The sequence below is a fragment of the Harmonia axyridis genome, chromosome 4 (genome assembly GCF_914767665.1).
Source record: "Harmonia axyridis chromosome 4, icHarAxyr1.1, whole genome shotgun sequence".
NCBI lineage: Eukaryota > Metazoa > Arthropoda > Insecta > Coleoptera > Coccinellidae > Harmonia > Harmonia axyridis.
In genome coordinates this window covers 4,736,918-4,760,383 of record NC_059504.1, presented here as the reverse complement: position 1 = coordinate 4,760,383, position 23,466 = coordinate 4,736,918, and the positions used below count along the sequence as shown (strand labels likewise).

General features: G+C 34.8%; 1 protein-coding gene across 4 annotated transcripts in view; it reads right to left on the bottom strand.

Annotated features, from left to right (window-relative positions):
• The window catches only part of LOC123678742 (homeotic protein spalt-major-like), a 151,681-nt gene that overhangs the window by 101,942 nt on the left and 26,273 nt on the right, over window positions 1–23,466 (bottom strand). For 2 of the 4 annotated variants that reach the window (XM_045615907.1, XM_045615908.1), the window contains exon 1: window positions 20,087–20,570. The exons of 1 other annotated variant lie outside the window; for it this stretch is intronic. In XM_045615907.1, coding sequence (XP_045471863.1) covers window positions 20,087–20,174 — 88 coding nt within the window. In that variant the 5' untranslated portion in view covers window positions 20,175–20,570. Of the gene's footprint in view, window positions 1–20,086; window positions 20,589–23,466 lie in introns of those variants that run through there. One more of the 4 variants, XM_045615904.1, reaches the window with a different exon arrangement.

Here is a 23,466-nt window from a genome sequence, read left to right as displayed (position 1 = left end):
TTATCGCTTTCAAGATTATTACTTTTATTACACAACGAGCACGTCTAAGTCCTAGGTTTATTATATTCCTTTATCTATTCGCTTTGGCCCCCTCTTTTACCATCTTTGATTTTTGCTCGAATGAATGTTCTCAAGGAAAAAATTAGTTGTTGCTTCAAAAATGTTCCTTGTTGTAAAGGGTGTTTTTTTAGAGCTATAGAACTTTAAATTGCAATAAAACAACGATGGATTGACATGAATTTTATTTATCCGCAAGATAATCTTGTGGCATTACATTTTAAATATGATTTCTGGCATATGACCGCCACGGCTGGCTCGGATGTAGTCCAATCTGGACGTCCAATTTTCGATGACTTTTTCCAACATTTGTGGCCGTATATCGGCAAAAACACGGCGAATGTTGTCTTCCAAATGCTCAAGGGTTTGTGGCTTATCCGCATAGACCAATGACTTTACATAGCCCCACAGAAAGTAGTCTAGCGGTGTTAAATCACAAGATCTTAGAGGCCAATTCACAGGTCCAAAACGTGAAATTAGGCGGTCACCAAACGTGTCTTTCAATAAATCGATTGTGGCACGAGCTGTGTGACATGTTGCGCCGTCTTGTTGGAACCACAGCTCCTGGACATCATGGTTGTTCAATTCAGGAATGAAAAAAATAGTAATCATGGCTCTATACCGATCACCTTTGACTGTAACGGTCTGGCCATCATCGTTTTTGAAGAAGTACGGACCAATGATTCCACCAGCCCATAAAGCGCACCAAACAGTCAGTTTTTCTGGATGTAACGGTGTTTCGACATACACTTGAGGATTAGCTTCACTTAAAATGCGTCAGTTTTGTTTGTTGACGTAGCCATTCAACCAGAAGTGCGCTTCATCGCTAAACAAAATAAAATGGACGTAGTGCGCGATACGTATTCCGCACAGAACCATTATTTTCGAGATAAAATTGCACTACTTGCAAGCGTTGATCAGGCGTGAGTCTATTCATGATGAATTGCCAAACCAAACTGAGAATAAATCACTTGACAACTGTTAAATCGGTCGCCATCTCGAATAGTTATGCCAACTTAAAGTTATATACCTCGAAAAAAAACACCCGTTACATTTCATAAGTATTTATTCTCGATGAAATAATTGATGTGTACCTGACGAAATTTTTTTTCGAGATTTTTGTCTAGCTACGACACAAATTCTTGGATTCCAACGATTCATCATTCGAGATAATGAACCAAATGCACCAAACTGTGAACAATGAAAGAAAAACCTCAAAATATGTCATCATTTGATGCCCCCTGCGGTGAGGAATAAATGCCTTAAATACAAGTTTATATGAGGCAATTTGGAGACAGCTGGATTCAAGCATTGCCAACCGTGCTCACGACCTTTGTGCCCTGAGAGATTATCCAAGTGCTGCGTTCATAATATTGAATAAATATGCCTCTTTTAGGGTCGTGTTTCTTTTGTCGCCGAGGATTAATTTTTTGTACAAGTTTTGATTCAAATTGTATCATTCGTAGTATCACGCTGGGAGAAAATCCATAACGGATATTTTGACACATTATTCGTGACAAATCGGTAGGAATATTCGTCTAATTCAATCAAGGACAGCTGAAAATCATTGCGGAGAATTCTGAACATTTTACAACTATGTTGTACTACTTTATATTGTCGATTGATGAGTTCTCGAGTTCTCTCTTAACAAAAATGTTAATATTTCGACAGACACTTGAAGAACTACAAAAAATAGACAGAAAGCAGCGTCCAAAGAATGGCAACTAAACCATAATTGGTTGGAAATTTCTTTTTTGAAAGCAAGTCCAATATATACCCATATTTCTACATCATAGTAAATTACAAAAAGGAAGATTTGATGTGTGAATCCATCAGTTTTATTGACCTATCGGTTTAGTGACTATAACATGGATCAACCGAATTTATTGATCTACCAATCATGTACAGGGTGTCCCAGATTCGATGATCACTGAAAGCGCCTCGAGAATTATAAGACGTTGAAAAAAATCTTCAAGGACCCCCAATCTCTTTAACTTGAAATAATATCAGAAAGCAGATCAGAGTTATCTTGATTCGTTCTTGAGTTACAGGACGTTTCTGAAAAATTACTATTTCTAATATTTCGCTATATCTTGGTTTCTGTTCGAGATATTCCAAAGATTCTAAATCATTTTTTTTTTCAATAATATTTGGAGTTTACTTGATTACAATTATACAGTAGATTCTTATTTTCTTGAAGATTTTTCCTAAGTCTTATAGTTCTCGATATGCTTCCAATGAGTATCGATTTTGGGACATCCTGTATATCTGCGGGAAGCATTTTAGTTATATATACATCTTTTCTAGAATATGATGAAAGATCTGGAATAACAGGTGAATATTTCTTTAAGCTAAAAAAGGTAAAAACATTTTGGAATATCCTTTTGACCCACATTCCAAAGTCTTCAAAATTATTCATAAAAATATACAAAATACCTAAATTCATTTCTACCTGAAGGCACAGGGCCTGTAGTGATGGACACCATTCACAAAAATTATTATTTGCGTAGAACTCAAAAATTTGAACACCTGTTTCCCTATTTCAGGTCTCTGTGCGTGTATGAAATATGAATGCGAATGTTTCTACAATTTGTCGATATTTTATGGTGGGTTACTCATTGTGCGTTTCCGATAATAGTAGAATTTCTCTTGCGGACATCCCAACAACAATGGGTATATTGGCTCAGAGGCGTTCGAACACGTCATAAAATGTAAACATTGTAATTTACGACTGTTCGAATTTTCGAGTAGAAAGGTTAACTTTCGAATGCAATTATTCACGGACAATTTTTTATAAATGGATTGTCTTTTTTTTGGGGAGTATCTATGGAAGAATAGTATTATAGGTCGGAATTTTTTCAGAGTACATCGTAGTAGAAGTCTTCGACGGGTAATATTTTGAATTAAGACATTTTAAAGAGTACGCATAGGTATTCTCTACCGAAATAAAAATTTGTTTTAATAATTCAGCAGTGGTTGGTGTTTCATGAAAACTCAAGACAATATTCTGCCGAAAGAATAAATAATAAGCATAGATAGAGAAAGCATATTTAATTTTCAGTGAGCAAATTTTGTCCCCAACATGAACAATCAAATTTGACATGAAGCGCGCGGAAATGAAAACATATCAGTGATGCGATATTTCACTCAACTCGCGAGTTTCTCCACAAAGAACGCACTTCTTATGTCCCAAAGTGAATAAACGTTTCATATTAACTCAAAATATTTTGAAATGAATACCTGAATAAATCAGAAATTCAGAAAACAAACTTCAAGCGCGCTTAACGACTTGATACAACCGATGACACTAGGAGAGCAAAAGTTACCAAACCTTGGATTTCAGTACTGAAAATAATAAATATTCTACTTATTATAAATTCGACAATTTGGAAAAATATCGGATTACAAATATTCAAATTTGCATATTTAATCGGGAATCACTCAAATAAATATATTTCATTCAATATAATATACATTCATAACGATATAGTAAAATTGTGGATTTGAAAATATAACACATTCCGACAACGTAATCTAAAAATGTTGGGGACGCGTAAAAATTGCGTATTCTCCCTCTATCTATGTTTATTACTATATGCGTCTATGCAAACAAACTTCAACTGGCATGCAATAAACAAGTCGATATTTTTCGACGTTTCTGACGAAAAATACAAATTTTTTGCTATATTGACCAAAACCTGGTACTTTTCTGAAATAGTGGCATGTTCCACACGTGTGTCACAAAAAAACGAAGACGTACAGTATGAGCCAAAAGTCATTGCCGTGTCACAAATATATAATTGCGTCTAATTTGTCCAACACAATTTTTTATAGACCCCAAATTAAAATTTATAGCTGATAAAAACCAGGGAGCGCCTTTCAACAACACAGGATGGCCACATCTATATTAAATTAGGACGATATTGAGCTGCGGGTTGTAGTTTTAACGCTCAATTACCCTCAACACAAACCACCAACTTATCAAACCAGATAACTTTTATTATTTCGACGCAGTAATGACATCCATCATTTACATAAGCGAGTTATACACAGCGAATTGACACAGGAAGCAAAAGTCAAATTTTTACGGCTTCGGCAAGGCATAAATTAAGTGACAACCTATAAATAACAGCTTAATATACTGCATGTTCGACATTTCCATCTACCGTGAAATAAGGTAATAATTTTCAATTAATAAACTTATGCCGTCTATTTAGATTTAATAGTACGGGTACGATGGTATAAATCTTGTTTGATTCCAACGTAATTCTAATCAAATGGTTGCTTGTTAACAGGGTCCGATGTTGCGAAGACACGGGACTTGGCAGTTGCAAAAAGCAGTTTGCGGACTGCCATTCTCTCTATCTACTCGAAGGTATCTATGAGGAAGACGAGAACGTCAATGGATGCGAGATATTTCTATGAGTCATTCGTTAGACGATGCGATTCTGAAACGTTTTCAGGGAACTACTAAACAGGTAGACATCGACGCGTCGATATTTGTTTTTCATCATAAAATTCGCCGAATTATGTTCTGATTTACCTCAAAACTACCAAATCAATAGATCTACCGGCTAGCTAGTCTCTACCTAACTTGAAACACATTTCGTGATACCTATTTTGGTTGGATAACCGTCAAACCAAAGATCATTAAATGAGGAGTACCACAAGGTTCTGTAGTAAGTCCCCTACTGTTTGTATATTTCTTTTTTTTTATGGGATGCTGATGCCAGCACTCTTCGTACAGCTTTGGCTTTGGTTTTTTCTACTCCTGAATACTGTTGTAATATTTGGTTCAATAGTGCTCATATTCATAAAATTGATGCACAGCTTAACGTTTCTATGAGAATTATCAGTGGAACTATTAGATCTACACCTTTACGTTGGTGACCAGTGCTATCACATATATTTCCGCATCATATTCGTAGCCAGATCTCAGTCAAGGAATCTTGGGATAAATTCCATTTCTACCCGAACTTATTTCCAATTGTAACTTACTTAGCAGATACTAGAACTGCCAGATTAAAGTCTCGCAAACCTTCATGGATTAATACCTTCCTTCAATCTGATGGAAGTGACGAAGACATTTGGCGTTCGGAATGGAGTTCTTGTAATGTCTAATCATTGATTCTTTAGAGAAAGTTCCAGGTTTCAATATTCCTAGGAAAACTTGGTGTATCTCAAATCGACTTAGGACTGGTCATGGTCGTTGTAATAGTATGCTCTTCAAATGACATTCTATTGATAGTCCACTATGTGAGTATGGTGTAAAAGAAATCATTGACCACTGGGTAAATACTTGTCCAATTTATAAATTTCATGGTGGTTTCCAAGCTATCCATTCAGTTTCAGATTCTTTTTTAGAATGGTTCGCTAACATCAAATCAATATAATGGAAACTATTACATTTATAAAGATTTTCTGCTTCTTTCCTTTCTTGATTTCAGATATAATTATATTATATATGTCTCGATATATGTCGTCAACTTTTGGTGAAGAGGAAGGAAGAAAAAGTTTTTGTTTGGATGAAGATGGAGTTTTTTAATATGAATATGTCAGCTTATTATTATTCTTTTCAATGAAAACAATACAAACAGAGAGAAACATGAAGATATTATTATACCAGGAGAGATAATCGAATGGAAGAAGACAAACATCATCATTATCCAAAGAAATGTTTCATCAAACAATTGAAAAGAAAACATAACAAATGTTCGGAGATGAAAAAATAATATCCCTTTGGAAAACAAAGTATATGAAGATAAAAGTAAGCCGAAAATATCAAATACAGGAAGCACATATTCAGAATGAAACAATAATAATAATAATTTATTCACCAAATTAAACAGACATACAGTTCACTAAGTAATATAAAGTTGAATAAGTTGAATAAAGAAGGAATTAGACTGAACATAAGAGCTCCATGGTACGTAAGCAACCAACAGATAGTAAACGACTCGAAAATAGAAAAGATAATAAAAAAACAGACAGTAACTTAATTGGAACGAATGAGACAATGCAATGCAAGGAGCGAAATAAGCAGACAGAGACCAATTGGAAATCCATACAGGGAAAGTTGGGCTTACCCCAAAAAGGTCCATTAAAAATAACACATGAACATTACAGGTACCGAGGCAGGTACTTGATTCTATGAAGTTTGAATTATGGATCTTTCGAAAAAAAATTAATTACGATTGTCGGTTATTTTTTGTTTCATATCAAGGATGGGTTTCATGATATTCCTGAACATATAATGACTTTTGTTGCTTCGTCACTTCTGAAAGAACCCAAAATTGGGTGCCCAACTATCCGTGACACCGTTCATCACTGTAGCCAGCGTATGTAAAACAAAACAAATTAGGGCTGAACAAAGACTATTATACATATGTATCTATTGATTTATATTCAAAAAGTTGGGTCACTCTGTCCAAATTATGTATATAAGAACAATTACGTGTCTACGAAATGATAATCATTAATTCAGCACAGTACATTATAAGTCATTTATAATCATGAGAACGTTCAGGGGCTTCAATGCATCATCATTCATTTGATGGAACCCACACACATTTCATTTCATGATTTATGCAACGTGAAACGGTCAACCAGATGTACACTCGCGTTTGAGATTTTTTTTTTTGGACTCTTTGTTCTTTTGTCTTTTGACTTCTACCTTCAAATGTACGCTCAATTCGTTATGTTTTTAGTTTCAATGCTTTACATTGTAAATTGTAATGTATATTTTTTCCTCAATTACTAATTTCTTGAATAGTTAGTACAATGATATTCCCCAACAGTTTCTACAAGCTTGTAACTGATGTTCATCTATCGTTTCCACAGAGAGTTGAAATTGTCAAGGTTAATGAACCAAATCTCCTCCACGACTTCGGAATTAGGTATAACAATCTGAGTTTTTGTTCTCCCAATGACTCAAAAAAAAAACCATTGGGTTAAATTGAAGGCTAGTTTAAGACGTCTGTAATACTAATTTCTATTTGTTTTCACTGATTAGATCTTGTTCAAGATAGTTTTGGCGACTCAAGCTATTTTACCCTTTTCTTCTTTGAAGGGGGCTATATGAAGTGTTGACCAACATCATTATTTTAAAATTTCCATTAGTTCTGCCAAAAGTCTAAATTATCATAATTCAAATGGTTTCTTGTTGAGTCAACCTCAAAACAACATTGACTAAAAGACGGCGTGAGCGCCAAAAATTCCGAAATCAAGTGATCTAAGAAGGCTGATCCCTTCAAAAGTCGCCTCTTTAATCTTGAAGTTTTTCAAGAGTAAGTGAGCTCATCAGTGTTTTAGACATCTCAGGTTAGTTATGAAATAACGATAAAAAGGCTTAGGCAGAACAAAAAGCTAGCTCTTAAATCAGAAAGAATTTCTGACTCAGTTTCATCGACAACAACGGCTAAAAGGTGATCCAAAGAAAGAAATTAGGCTCTAATGAAGAAGTGATTGTTGATATTGAAGCCTATTCCAGAAACAAAGGCGAATTTTTATATAGAAAAGGTATCGAAGAGCTAGAGGAGTACATGTAGCAATCTTGAAGGTATAAGTATGTTAAGTCTATATAAAGATTCTAAATGTCATCGAAATATTTCCTGATTTCTTTCTTAATGTTGCTTAAGATTTGAGATTAATTGAGGAGGTTCCGTTTCACTGCGACCTAATGATCTATTGTGCCTCCATCAGAGCTATTCTCTCCATAACGTGATCTACAGCTCGCCTTCCAGTTCCAGAGTTCTCATGAACTCCAGAATCTGAGATTGCTTCAACGAAGCTAAATCCTCACTTCTACAGTTTCTTGTCCAAAGCAGATTTTGCGTTGGCTAGTGATGGCGAGGCATTCCGTCACCAGGTGATCCGGAGTTTCTTCCTCCTCATTTTCTGCTAGACCCATTCTCATGAGGTGTTTCCTAAGGCGACAATGCCCTGTGAGGGATCCAGTGAGGAAGTGTAGTAAGTTCTTGAGGAGATCCAGATACTTCCTGGCTCTCGTAGTGTCAAAGTATTGCTGTTGTAATGGTGTTTCCTACGGCGACGATGCCCTGTGAGGAAGTGTAGTAAATCCTTGAGGAGATCCAGATACTTCTTGGCTCTCGTAGTGTCAAAGTATTGCTTAATACTAGTAATGTATTTCGGATCAGTAAAAACGACGTTTTTAATTAAAGTAACATGAAATCAGTAATGACAATCATTTGACATTTATGATCGCCTTATTCTGACATGTGAGCTATTAGTCTCATGTCATCAGAAGATATTGCAGCTAATATCGCTAGACGCCGATAGTTTCACAGCCAACTAATTGGCAAAAATCCCCTCGAAACGATAGAAACAAGTGAAAAAGCACAAACCACACCAGTGCTAATTGCGTTTGTCATCGCGAAGATGCCAATCTGTCAAGTAAAAAGCTCGTGAGAATGCCCGGGCGACAGCTCATCTTGTAGCCTGCACGTTAAATCATAACTGGCCTCAGCTACCGGTTCCGAAGAACCAGCTCTCCAGTCTTTAATTGATGACAGACGAACGGTCAGCACAAAGGACCATAATTTGTTGTCAATTTCTGGATATATTGGCATTCATAATTGTAATGCGGCGTTTTTGATCCCAGAACGTGTCGAGTTTTTATCTAGAGACATGTTGGTTTTTGTCCTGTTGGGTGACCTAGGGAGGTGGTCCGGACGTATCAAAATATTTCCTGAATAGAGACAAGGTCAGTCTGTCCCAGTATTCTTGCCTAAAATAGGTCCACACCGAGCTCCCAAGACTTGAAAATTTTATCTTTGAGTTTTATCTTCTTTAAATTTTTTTATTTCCTTTATTATTTGTTTCAGTCATCAAAACCAAGCCAGTTCAGAAATAGTAGCGGAATAAACGAAAAATCTGTAGGAACTTATCTGAAACAAGATCAGCACATGCGAATAGAACATTTTTTTTCTCTAATTCTGTGGTTATTCCGTTCATTCTTCCACATCTTGAAGAACAAAATCGTGCGAGAATATATCAGAAACGCACAGTTTTCATGGTTATATTTTATTATTCTATATTGGTACTCCGAACTTTCCGCCACGGCTTTATCTGTCAATTCATCAATTTGCCTTAAAGAAATCAGTTCTGCCAACCAACATTTTTCAATGCAAAAATCACTAAATTATATTTATGGAAATATTTCATTAATTTCAATGAAAATGCAATGAATTAGAGAAAATAATGTATAATACTCGTACAGAAGGCTCATTCTACCACTCGTTCATTCCAAAACTCGCCACTTCGTGGCTCGTTTTTGAATTTTGAACTCGTGGAAGAATATCAATGCCTTCTGCACTTGTATTATAAATAACTATTTTAACATCTGAATAGTCTATGACATATTAAGAATAATAAGCATATTTCACCAATTGAATGCAATAGGCTATATGACAATATGTCGACACATTCAAGATATACAATTCATCATAATCATCATCCTGGTAAAGATTTCTGAAATCTAATTGGCATTCTTCGGTGGAATGCTTACTTTCACCCACCTACAATGTTAGATCAATGTTTTAGCTTATGGAAGTCATCCACTACCAATACTAATTTGGAATGATACGAAGAATTCTCATAGTTGATTTCATTGGTTTCTTATCATAACATAGATTGTTCCTATGATATTACATGAAAAAGGTAAACCTTGAGTTCAAGAATACAAAACCTTCTTGACCTAGTTTTTTTTGAGGGCTCGTTTTTGGAGTTAGAAAGGAAATAAGTCCTGTAGGTGGGTATCCAATACCAAAGGAGATGGGAGAAATACCAATTTCGATGAAAAGACCTTAGAATTTCATAAAAAAATCTGTTAGAATGTGGAATATTGAAAGTGGTCTTGAGAACCATTGGTTCGCAAACCAATAATTCCATATTATGTGTAGAACATTGATGATTAAGGTTCCTAGCCATTTGTAGATGATACAGTTAGCGCAGCCACTGGTGGTATTATTCTTAGACAAACAGAGGAAGTAGTGCAATCTATACATCAGTTGATATTCTCCACACATTCGTCCTTGTAGTATTCGCTATTCGTGCTAAGAGTTTCTCTTTCTACTCTTGGAGTTGATAGATAGATATAGGTACCAACCTGGTTTTCGCTCAGTTAACCGTTATCCAACTTTGGTGAATTCTTCTTATATCTATATTTTTGTATATTTATAGTTATGTTGCAGTTTGGGCAATTATTTAATATTGGTTGAACTCTAAACAGCGTTCTGTTACTCGCTAGCTCTTCTTCATTCATCCACATTATTATGTATATAGTCAACGACATCCCTGTTTTCTTCTTCGGAAATAATAGTTCTAACACAGACCAAAATTGTTGCAGATGCACGAAGGAAAAAATGTCTTGTCTATTCATGTGTATCTACATATAAGGATTTTGCGGAATTTTGGCAATTTGACAATTTCTTTGTCCGATATCAATGGCAATATCGCAAGATCAACTTCGAAAATAAACACTTTTAACTAATGACAACACACAAAACCATTTTAAAATATATCAGACAGACTTAGAGACAAAAAAAAAATTTGAATGTTCAATATCCGATTCTTTTATGAGACGTAAGTAAGTAAATAATCACAATAAGAACTTTATGCAAAACTAAAATAAAGTCTTCAAAATAGAAGCTTCACAATCAATATTTCGTTCAGATCGTTCCAAAACGTGAAACCCCTGACTAAATTATTAACCCCATTAGAATTCAGAGCCGCCTCCGTTTTAGGTGTCCTGAATGTAAAACTTTTGATCTTTGTGTACCCAAGCGTGGCAAATCTGCAAGATTGATATCCGAAATCATACCCGCAGGGTTAGACCTCGTCTTCCGAGAAGGAATCCAGATTGAGACAACAACGATTTGTCAAGACAGAAACACCACCATCCGAAGAAGGGGGGATGAGAAAAGGATAACGAATTTAATTCAACGCAACGATGTAAAATTAATAAGCCTTTCAGGGCGTTTAAACTCGCGCCCCCTCTCCACCGTTCGAAATTAAATTTCCAACGATGAGAATAAACGATTCGTGATCAGGGCGGCTACGCTCATCCCCGAGGGGGTTGAAATTTCGAACGATCCCGCACCGGTTGCGCAAAAATCAAATATCAAAGTAGCTACCACCCGATTAATTGCGTTTGAGGGTTATTATTACATGTGTTTAGTTTGACCAACGCAGTGGCGGCATCAAAGATATGCACACCCCTAAGGCCCTTTTTGGCCCCTTTACCCTCCGGTTTGTTACGCTTGGCCTGTTTCGGCCGTCACCCTGTCTAATGAGATTATTATTTCGGAAAGGGTTGAAGGAACAAAATGGCGAATGATGGAGATTATTCAGGGGGGTTGACTGGTACCTTCTGTCTGGATACATTTTCAGTTACCTATACATATTTATTATTCAATAATGAATTTTCGGGTAGTTATACTTGGTAGTTTTTGCTTGCTCTTTCGGTGATAGTTTGATAAATTTTCCAAGTCGAGTTGAAGAACACGATGTTTTTTTATTATAAAATTCAATTAAATTATGAGGCCTTTCACTCCATTTATGTTCAGTATAAAACTGACATCTGCTTTAAATATGGATGCACCATATTTCACTGATTTTTATATTATATTATTTGTCCCCTAATCTACAGGGTGATTCACCGCGATGACCTATTAGACTTTTATGGAAAACTAATCGTAATTTTGTGCTGAAAATTAGCTTAATGGTGTTTGAGACAACGATCTTTCTTCCTGAAATATTTTCAAATCTCTACAACTCCTGGTTTTTCCGAAAACAGACTACTACTTTCCTATTTCAAATGGCACACCCAGTATATTATTGCATCATTAGATAGCTTATATGATGTGAATTTCAGCAACTACTTGGGTAAAAACTCAAAGCTTCATGTGTTAATGGGATTCTTACGAAAAAAATTGTGGTGACGAGGACTCACATTTTTTTTTTTTAATATTTCTGCTGAAATAGTTTTTTCGAAAAATCCCTATGAATATCCGATCCTGCCAATACGTAGTATTATAAAAAGATTTGCGGTTTGGATTAAAAATGTACAGGGTGTTCATGATAAGATCATGAACTTCATCAAAACTCAAGATTTTCAAATTCCAACCTATCTTTTTTATTATTTCAGTCAATTTTACGTCTAAATAAGGGATTTATCGAGGAAGAATTTGAAATAGAGAAAAACCGCAATTTGTAACGGAGTGGAGTAGTCGATGGCTTCCGGAAAACAGAAAAAGGAAAAATTTTGATGTTTCGACAATTAAATTTTCATAGGAAAAAAAGTTCAGAATTCAAGTGCAGCTATCATTGTCAAAATTTGTCATAGAGCTTGTGAAACGCCCTGTTTTCGATCTAAAATATACCTATTCTTATGAAATTTCAGTAGAGTGTGACGAATACCATCTCAAATGTCAAAACTCATCCTCTACTCAAAGAAAAATTAGGAAATTATGTAAAAGTGAGTTTAAATTTATAACCTAAGAGTTTTATGTCGTTTGTTTCGAATATTTACTGGCAAATAAACAAAATTAATTTTTAACACGAATTCTTCACCACATGGATCTAATCAAGTTTATAGATTTTAGGACATTGTGTCGAAATAACATGCTCAATGGTTTGAAGATTATAACTAGAAATGAACTTTGAATATAACTACAAATATCCATATTTCTCACAAAAAAGGAACCCCCAAAGATGTCCCAATCAAAATTCGTCATTAAAATTCACCGAATAACTTCTTCAGGTACAGGTTGTTCCTCATAAAAACTAAAAATTTCAAGGTACCTATAGATCACCACAATGTTATTCCGATCGCTCATAGAAGACACACATTTCTGGTTTCCTCAATGACCGTTGGTTGCATGATCGAGGTTTCCCACGCCCGCAGCACCTATAAATAATATAAAATGGTCCTTCGCATTCAGATTTCATCTCTTTTCGTCGACCGGCATTCCTGAAATGCATAAACGGTGCGGGGAAAAAAAAAGTCGAAAAAAAGTCGATCTTTCCCATTTAATAAGTCGAGAGATTTCGCGACTCCTCCGCCATCTTTTCAATTTTTTTATTTTCGCGGGCCTGACAGTCGAGTGACCTATGGTTGACGGCAAGGTCCCAGCCGCCTCAGCGCGTTTGTTTATTCCGCGCCGGCGACTCATAGCCTTCTTGACATAAAGAGATTATCGTTTCTGAACGGCCGCGACGACGTTTATCTATTAAAAATGACAGATTTACTGGTGTCCATTACCGCTGTGGCCGAGTGTGTGTGTGTTGTGTCCGTAATAACGAACAGGTTTCGCCGTATGCGCCCACTTGATCTTACCTGTTCAGTCAGCGACACTTCTTCGCGATATATCGAAGTCGGCGCTCTGCATTTTTTCCATTTTGTTTTATTTCGATTTTTCGAGGGGCGAGAATTCCGTGTTGTACGGCACTGGACGCAATTAATTTTGAAATTCGGCGGTCACTCCTGTTGCCTTGGATTTGTTTCGTTTAGGGTCCGTCCTCCGAGTAACAAACATAGATAGAGGGAGCATAGGTCATTTTCAGTAAGTTAGATTCACATATAAACATGAGGGGATATGTATAAGTACTGTTATGAATATCTAATTATAAGAATTGAGCTCGGTTCTAGTCACTAGCGCCCCACGTTGGGCGCCAATTGATATGATATATGTAATAGTTGAATTTCATTTGAACATTTTTATTGAAATATCGAAAAAATACGATCGAACCTCATAGTGATAAAGATAGATAGAGGGAGCATATATCATTTTCAGTAAGCAAATTTCATCCCAACATAAACAATCAAATTTAACATAAAGCACGCGGAAACGAAAACATATCAGTGATGCGATATTTCACTCAATTCGCGAATTTATTCACAAAGTACGCACTTCTTATGTCACTTAGTGAATCAACGTTTCATATTAACTCAAAATATATTGAAATAAATACAGAAACAAACTTCAAGCGCGCCAAACGACGTGAAACAACCGATGACACTAGGAGCTTGGATTTCAGCAAGTAGATACAGAAAATAATAAATATTCTACTCATTATAAATTCGACAATAAAAAAAATATCATTCTTAATTAGAAAAATTGGTTAATGTTTGAAATTAATTATAATAGCTAATAGTATAATATCTGATGGCTACCTCCTCGAGAGATATGCGTTTGAAATGATAGAAAAGTGAAGCAATCCTAATTCCAATTATGGACATGGTTAATTATCATAAACTTTTAAAAAACATCCGAAGCTTCTGTTATGAAATATTCAAAGTAGAAATAATAATATTAATGAATAATGTAAAGGTTCTAGCAGGAATTAAATATGAAACTGTCATATAATATAGTCTAATCGATTTTTAATTCTACGCATTCTTGATGGAAATTCGCTTTGTTGAAATCAACGAAATTATGAGTTTGCAAAAGCGTCGGCCTTCAGAAGTCGAACAAAATATCAATTCCATGGGAGCCACCACTTGTTCAGCTAATTAATTAATTATATTTGCGGAATTCGTCAATATATCTTTTATGCGAAGGACAACGGGAAGCAGCACTTTGTCATATATCATCAATATTAGATTGTTGTTATACCCGCTAATGGATTTTTTTTATTTTTTTATTCACTCTACATATTTTCATCGCCAATTAGGATTATTTAATTATGCGAAATATTTCTTCATTAATTCCAGTAGTCTGGCTGTCGAATTTTATGCGAACTGAAATAGCTGAAATACTTCGTTTTTGAGAATAATCAATATTAAATTCATTGGAGGCCTTTCAATCCTGAAAAAAGGTACAGAAGCCACATACAAAAATTTCCTTTAAATTGATTAAGTAATTGTCATGCTGAAAAGAAATGAGTCTAAGTGTTGAAGAAATAAATAAAGAAATAAAATAAATGAGGAAGAAAAAAGGAGGTATCTGTTGAATAATCGAAATTATAGACAAAATTTAGAAACCATCAATAAATATCTATTGTGTGAGTTCACTGTGCTTTTATATTAGATTATAACCCGAGTGAATAATGAAAATTATTATTTCCGATGACTAGTTGAGTACCCAGAACGTAATCAGCTAGGGAGTAACAACTTACAAGTGGCTAAAACAATTTGTAGTAGGTATTCAACAAGAAATTCACAATTACTGATACTCTCGATGATCATGTTATTGAATTTGGCAAACTGAAAGCAAAAATGATAGACTTCAAAACATTAAATCAGTTTCTGGATAATTATGTTTTGCTAAAGCAGAAGGTGTTCCGCTTCTATTTTTGAATATTCAGTTTTGATCATAGAGTGATAATAAACATAGATAGAGGGAGTATACGCAACTATTGCTCTCCTAGTGTCATCCGTTGTTTCACGTCGTTTGGCGCGCTTGAAGCTTGTCTTCTGAATTTCTGATATATTTAGGTAATATCAATATATTTCGTGTTTATATAAAACGTTGATTCACTATGGGATATAAGAAGTGCGCTCTTCGTGGAGAAACTCGCGAATTGAGTTAAATATCGTATAACTGATATGTTTTCATTTCCGCACGCTTTTTGTCAAATTTGACAATTCATGTTGGGGACAAAATTTGCTTACTGAAAATGACAGAATACTGCCTCTATCTATGTTTATTACTCTGAGGTTTTGATGGTTAGAAATTAGATGAGGTTAGGTTAGGTTGGAAAAGGAAAATAAATTGTTTTTTATTTGTCTGGACCCAACTGAGAAAAGTAATTTCAATTTAATAATTCATATTTATATCATGTTAGGATCTATTGTAAATTTTTTAAAATTTTAATTTACTGAGATCCATAACACCTACATTCACAAGAAGGAGTAAAGGATATTAATTTCTCCTCATACCTATATCTCTCAAGGAATATTATATGCCATTAAAATGCGAAAACCGCAACTGTTACACTTCCTTCCAAGTCCAGTTAAAAGGTCTTGATGAGAATCGTAAAAGTTTAAAAAATATGATCGATCATATTCGGCCGCAAACTTCAAAGCTCGCGTCGGCGCCTTTGAACTTGACACCGAAAGGGGAGAATTCGAATTTTCCGAATGCCGAAGCGCGAAGAAGGCACCTGAAATTGCAGCAATGAAAACAAATTACGAACAATTTACGGCCCATAATATATTTATAATTCGTACGGGTAAAAACAATGTTATGCTACTCTTAATAATATCGAGTGTGCTGTCCGAGATGACAAACCCGTCGGACAACGACCATCATGAGATCTGACATAAATATTGAGGCGATTATGTCTAAAGAAGTTGAGACGAGAAGTTCTACCTCGCATGAAGTTCAATTATGCCAGAGAATTTCTCGGTGGTGCAGTTGTTTATTTCACGTTGGTAAACTGCAATAATTCGATTTATTATGCCTGTTTATAATTCAACTTTCTGTTCGTTTATTTCCGTGATGAATCGTCTGAAAAAAAAAATTCAACTGAAATTTCTTGACTTCAGATGCTATTGATAATGAGTTGGTCCTTATTTCTCAAGAATTCGATAGATTATGAAAACAAATACTAAAAAATATAGCTGAAATTCAATAAAATCAAAAAAGATCACAAGATTCTGAATTTTTGGGTAATTGGTAAGAATTTGTTTAGTGTTTTTCGGTGAAGCGTTCAACAGATGGCACCTCTAACTGTACATACCATATTCGAACTGAATCAGATCTCATTCTCATACGAAGAATTGTTGATGAAATAATAATTAAGAGGCTTAGTATGACATTTGTAGTTTTCTCTTTATTCCGACTTCAGGTCAACTTAATTCATCTCGAATAATCAGAAAGAACCTATCTGTATTATGAATTGTTTTTATTAGTATTACTTCAAGTAATTACTTTGGATATAGGTACCCACTTTATCAAAAGGTGGTGAGTAGATAACAACTCTAATGAGACAGAAAGAAAGCAATGGAGTATATTCAATCTTGATAGTTTTATAATATTCCCAAAAACTTTTTTTGTTCTAGAAAACTGCAGCTGATTGAATATACATCTCAGATCAGTATTGATGAAATGAAGATTCATTTCATTGAAATGTGAATTCATAATGTGATTACATGATTTTGAATGATACCCAAAAAATTCCGAATATTCATTTAACAACTTTTAACACTCTTTACCTGATAACAACATGTAACATCAAATAAAATAGAAATAACCGAGGAAATAACGCTACTGACTTGAGTATCTTAATTAAGTATTTTACTATATTGATACGCTAAAGTGGTACTTAAACACTACAGCACCATTTAATTCAATCCCTCATTTGGAGATTATGCTGACAACTAAAATTTTAAGCTCGATTTTAAGGTAAACCTACTTTCAATTCCTATTTATCCTTTGACATGCTTTAACTCGAAAATTAGTCGTTTGTATCTAAATTGGGAAAATTTTAGTTTAGGTGTCAAAGTTTTCCATTTTTTAAGTTACATTCACACATAAGTACAATCTCGAGTTCAATACACAAAAAGCCACATAGTATATCGAATAAAAAGGCAAATAAATATTTGGACCATCGATGAAAATTTTCACTCCACTGCAAACAATATGCAACAAGCATAGGACTAATACCGCTCTGATGTCACCTAGAAACCACTTAGTTCACTGACTGCTCATGCTAAATAATTCATAAGATAGAGAGACAAGATGCAAAACATTTACGATTCTCTAGGACAGCCATCATTGGAAAATATGTAGATCAATTTCATCAGGAAGCAAATTTGAATGAATCATGTAGAATATGATTGAGAGTTAGATATTGGTAATTGTAAGAATAGAAATTTGTTTCAATGGACTTTAAGTTCCGATTCATCGATCGGCTGAATCGACTATCAAGGTCAGAGTTGGACATAGTGACAAATACTTTCCTCTTTGAAAACAACGTTGTATTATAATTTTCATTCATATTCTATGTGCCGCAGAAGATACGATTGTTTTACAAATTGAGATGGTTGATGTTATGGATAATCAGAAATTCGGTTAAATTTCTGACAATTCATTTCAAAATTCGAATTTATAACAGCTTTTATGTTATATTTCTTGTGGTAGTGGTCAAATTAGCTTCCAATGTTTTTTATTTTCAATCTTGAAAGTTTGTATTCCTTATTCATAAATATTCATAAATACACAACTAATTCCCGAATAAGAAGTTCATGCCCATTCAGAAATAATAAAGGAAAAAATACACATGCGTCAAATCATTTTTCGAAAGCTAAAATTTAAAATAGATCCCTTATCCGATATTTTTTCAATGAGAAACTCACAAAACACACAAATTAAACAGAAAATCCAAAAAAATAGGGTAAATGGTTATAGTATCAAACCTGGACCGAGTATAAAGGACAGTGATGTCAACATAAAGGACTAAAATGATTTTAAGAATCCCTTCAAGAGATCTTTTTAACGCTAAATCATGGGTTAGTTATACTTTCTTCTTCTTGTAGGTAGGTAGGTAAATTGAAAACAAATAATTTTTCAATGTAGTGTTCTTTTTTTGGTGTTGCTTTGTTAAAAACAAATAACATTAGAAAACAAAATATTTTTTAAACCTTACGATATGAAACAATCCAAATCTGCGTGGTGTGTAAACAATTATTTTTAACTATCATTGTTTCAGAATTTTTGGATTCCTGCTAAAAAATTTGTTCGTTGTGTTTTGGTAAGGCTTTTAACAGATTGCAACTCTAAATGTATTATAAGCAGAACTAAATTAGTTCTGTGTTGATGTGTTTATGAAAGAATAATGAAGAGGCCTAAGTATAAATTTGTTGTTTTCTCCATATTTCAACTCAAGATCAACTCTATTCTCGAATAATTAGAATGAACATTCACTACATAACTTAAGATTTGGTTAATTTTTTTATTTCCTCAATTTTTCTATATTTTTTTCTTTTACATCTTATAATTATCAGATAAGAAGAATTTATTCAATTGAATTAAACAGATTTTCAATTGAATTAAATTGAAAAATTTTAAATATTTCTTCAGTAATATTGTTCGATAGCCTTTCATTCGAAACCCAGTATATAAGAAATAGGTATGTCTCAAACCAAAATAAATAGTGGAAAATTGATAAGTCCATGATAAAAATATGAATTCTTAGGTAAATCAGTGTTGTCCGAAATCTGGGTATGATTAAGATGAAAGAAAGAAAAGCCATAAAGTTGAAATAATTGTGAAAAATGTCTAGTAAAGAACATAATTTAAATTTTTAGAAGCCATATCATTTTACTTCATTTTCACTTTATAAAACTAACAGATGTTCCCACCTCCTCAAAATAAAATAATGATCGATCCGAAATCAAGATACCATGAACCTCGGCGATGAGGAGAAAAATGAACCTGCTTCAGAACCGATCCTTCATAGCTCTTTTACATACCGAGTAAACACGATACCGCCTTCATCTCTATATATACCAGGTGTACAACCGAGATTCTCATAATTTTATCTCGATTTTCAATCCACCCGACGACCAGTTGGGCATATTATATTACATCTAGTGTTTGATAAATACTAATCGTGAACATAATTTCCAGCTATCATCGAATCGGAAACTATTATATGCCAGCAGTTATGGACCATTACCCGTGCTGATCACGAAAGAGATCGAATTATGCCCCTTTCTACCAGCTTTGTTTATGAAAACGCGAAATATCTTTAGAGCGCGCCTGAGATTCCTTACGTTTGATCTCTTCTGCGGAATCGTGAGCAGTCAGATCATGATGTTAGTCTTCGGCGGCATTTTCGAATATGTCTCAGCGGACTGAAATTAGCTTAGAAGCACGTGCTTTAAAGGTCTCGCTGCTCAGTACAATGTAGGAACTTGGAAGTTCACTCATTTTGTAATTTATTCGAAGTTCTTTGTTCTAAATGACGAAGACAAGCGTAAACATCTGACCAAGTCCAGCAGAACGTCAACAAGGTCGCGCTTGGGTCAAAACCAGCAGAATAAATCAGATCCTCGACTTACCGAGGACTGATGCAGGATAAGCGCCCGTCGGTGGTCCATCTTCGTCTTCTAGCACCCTTATGGGCCTGGCCTGCTTCCTGCGCGACATCACCCCTTCACCTTAGCACCACAAAGCGAATCGTTTTCGCACAAGTCACCTCAACTCAACCAAACACTCATTCTTCATACCGCAAGAGCTGAATTTCGAGGAGACGCTGCCTCAGATACGCACCGCACGGCGCCACGGTGCCTTCTGCCGCCGCGACGTCGACGTGGAGGGGACTCCGAAGGGCGGTTGCGTCGAAACAACCCTTGACGGCTCGACGCAAGTCCGTAAGAAACCGAAATTGTGGATATTCTCAGCGTACGACAAACTGGTTAGTTTCGCGACATGCCAAGTCCAAGAAAATCTGAAGAAGACGACACAGTTCCTAAAATTCTATGGTTCGTCACTTTATCGCACTTTGTTTTGTTTATACGGCGCGTTGAGTGACGTTGTTGTCGCTACGCTTGGAAATTGACTAAATGACTGTGTATTCGAGTTCGGTGGCGAGAGGAGGCTCCGCCCACAATGGATTTACCTGAGTGGTGGGGAGGAGCGCGTACTCATTCACGGGCGAAGCGTGGTGTAGAGTTCGGAGAAGTATTCATAAATCAACTGAGGCGATATTACGCCCGTTTTGTTATCGCGGTTATGATATTCATAGATGACGAATGAGGGGGATGGTGTTTTCGAGTTCGGATCCAGCGCGAAGGACCAATAACTTGCTTCGCTGGGAGGACCATTCAGGAAGCGTTATTCTTGATTAGGTTATTACGGAAAACGGATTATATGAATTTTATCACTCGTTATGATATATTTATTAAGGGCGTAGGTCTTTTTTTTCTTGGAGGGTTATCGAAAAGAAAATTCGTCAGATGCACATCAATTATTTTATCGAAAGTAAATACTTGAAAAAAACTTATAGACACAACAAGGAACGTTTTTTTTTCTAGTAACCATAAATATACCTACAAACTAATGACTCAAAAATAAATGTTGTGATAGAGAAATAAAATCTTTTGCTCGTAATATAGTTCACCTTTTTATTTTTATGATGCCAATTCCATGAATCTTCCCTTCATATTCGCAAACCTGTCTATCACAGAATCAATATCGAGTTCCCTATAGATGTATGTATGTATGTTGGATCATTTTTATGGAAAAATTTTCCTTCGTCTTGGCGGGAATTCTGAAATTTTATATTTTGATATCTTCGCCCTTGTATCCCGAAGTAGGTATTCATTTGCAATATGGCGGAGCAAGGAAACTAAGTTTGTCAATTATTTCATGCTGCAACGCATATGTTGGTGCTCGACTCGTGTGTAAACAAGTAGATATTGTTTTTGCCAGAACAATTGCGGAACAAAGTCTGATATTATATTTATCAAATGATTTTTTTTCGACGTAACCTATCCTAAGTAATATTTGATACTCAAAGATACTGACCATTGCAGAATGTGTTGATAGATTGAATCGATGCTTTACATTGTGGAAGGTAATTTGTCATTTATGTCATTTACAAGGTCCGACTTTGTAGTCAATAATGAAACAAATAATTGCAACTAGTCAAAATCTAATACCTAACCAATCGAAAGAAATCATTGAATTTTGAGTTATTTGTGTGATAATATACATTAAAAATTAAAATTAAAAAACAGTCACTTTGCCTCCAACAAATCGACAAATGTTTCACTCGTTGCATTTGGATCGAAGTAGTCTGTAACTGAATAGCCTACGGTAAATAACTAATTAGATTGCAACTAAGTGAAGTTTATCTTATTAGGTGAAACAACATCGTTAATTCAGTTTGAAGAAAAAGAAAATATTTAATTGATACATGATTTCAGTGGGTAGGTAAAGTTTACGTAGTCTATGAAATCATTGTCTGGTAGGCATTGACATATTTAGAGTTATTTCTGAATTAATATTTCATAGGAACCTTCGAATCCTTAAGAGAAATCTTATTTTTGGCAAAGAATATCAATATGGGATTGACTGAGTCTTATAAGTTTCTACATTCGAATCCTTAGAAAAATTCTTATTTTTGACAAAGATCAATATTGAAATTGATTCGATGAGTTTCCGTATTTTTTTTTTGAGAGAAGTGTTTTCATGATACCTTCACTGAAATTTATGGAGGACATTAAAATTTACCTCTATTGAAGAAAAAGGATCCGGATAAAAACAAAATGAAAAACTGAAATGAAAACGAAAGTTATCCTGTGAATAGACAACTGAAAGTTATAGGGTATATGCAACGGAAACTGATATGACGACCAAAATGATCTTTAATTAATTGTTCAACTCCCTTTTCCCTTCAAAATAAAAACTATTTATGCTCTACTACAACCCTTTAACAACTCTCGAAATTAGGGATTCATCAAGCCAAGTAGCTTTACATTTTAAACAACTACTTTACTTGAAAATCAAGCTCATGAAAAATTACATACTTGAGCTTGACTTGATTTTAGATATTTATTGCTTGACTTGATATCAAACTTTGATATTATTTGAGCTTGATATGCACGCATCGCACGGCATATATTTCTGCAATCTTTTGCGCGCTTAGACTAAATAAGGGGATTCCTCGAGCGCTGAGAGACTGAAGCATTCGCCAGTGTGACTTTATTAGTAGTTTTCTCACATTTCTATACAATCTACTGGTAGATTTTGATAGTGTCAGAAATATCTTTCCAAACTTGGAGAAAATGGTCAAGGATTTTTTTATCAACGCCAGCATATTCAGCTTCTGTTGAAAGACAATTTTCCAGAGCTGCTCTTACAGTTACAAAAAGCCACAATAGATAAGGCGAAAAATCTATAAGATGCCCCATGTGTCTCAGATCCTGGATGAAAAATTATGAAATCAAACAAAGCCTGGATGTTTCTCAATATTGAGATACTTTATTTTTTTTATTAGTTTTTATTTTGTCATGATTAATAGTGCTTTAATTTATGTTTCTATTTCAAATAACTCGATATTTTCGGTTCTTTTATACAATAAGTTTGATAAATAAAAGTGTTTCTTGCAAGGTTCCTTCTCATTTGATCATTTTTTTATTGATATGACACAACACAATGAAACTGCTAAAAATCAAGTAGCTGGATATGATTCAAGTACTTGATAAATAAATACTTGACTTGACTTGAGCCTGATTGGAAATCAAGTCAAGCTCAAGCCAAGTAACTTGAAAATCAAGCCAAGCCGTGAATCCCAACTCGGAACCCCTTGATTCATTTTCTGTTGTACTTCACAAGAATCCCGGATATAACCTAAACAAGCCAGCTTCTTTCCATGCCGTTACGCCAGATCGATATTGAAATCTACCAGTAACCAACATCCCGAACCCCGTTCAAT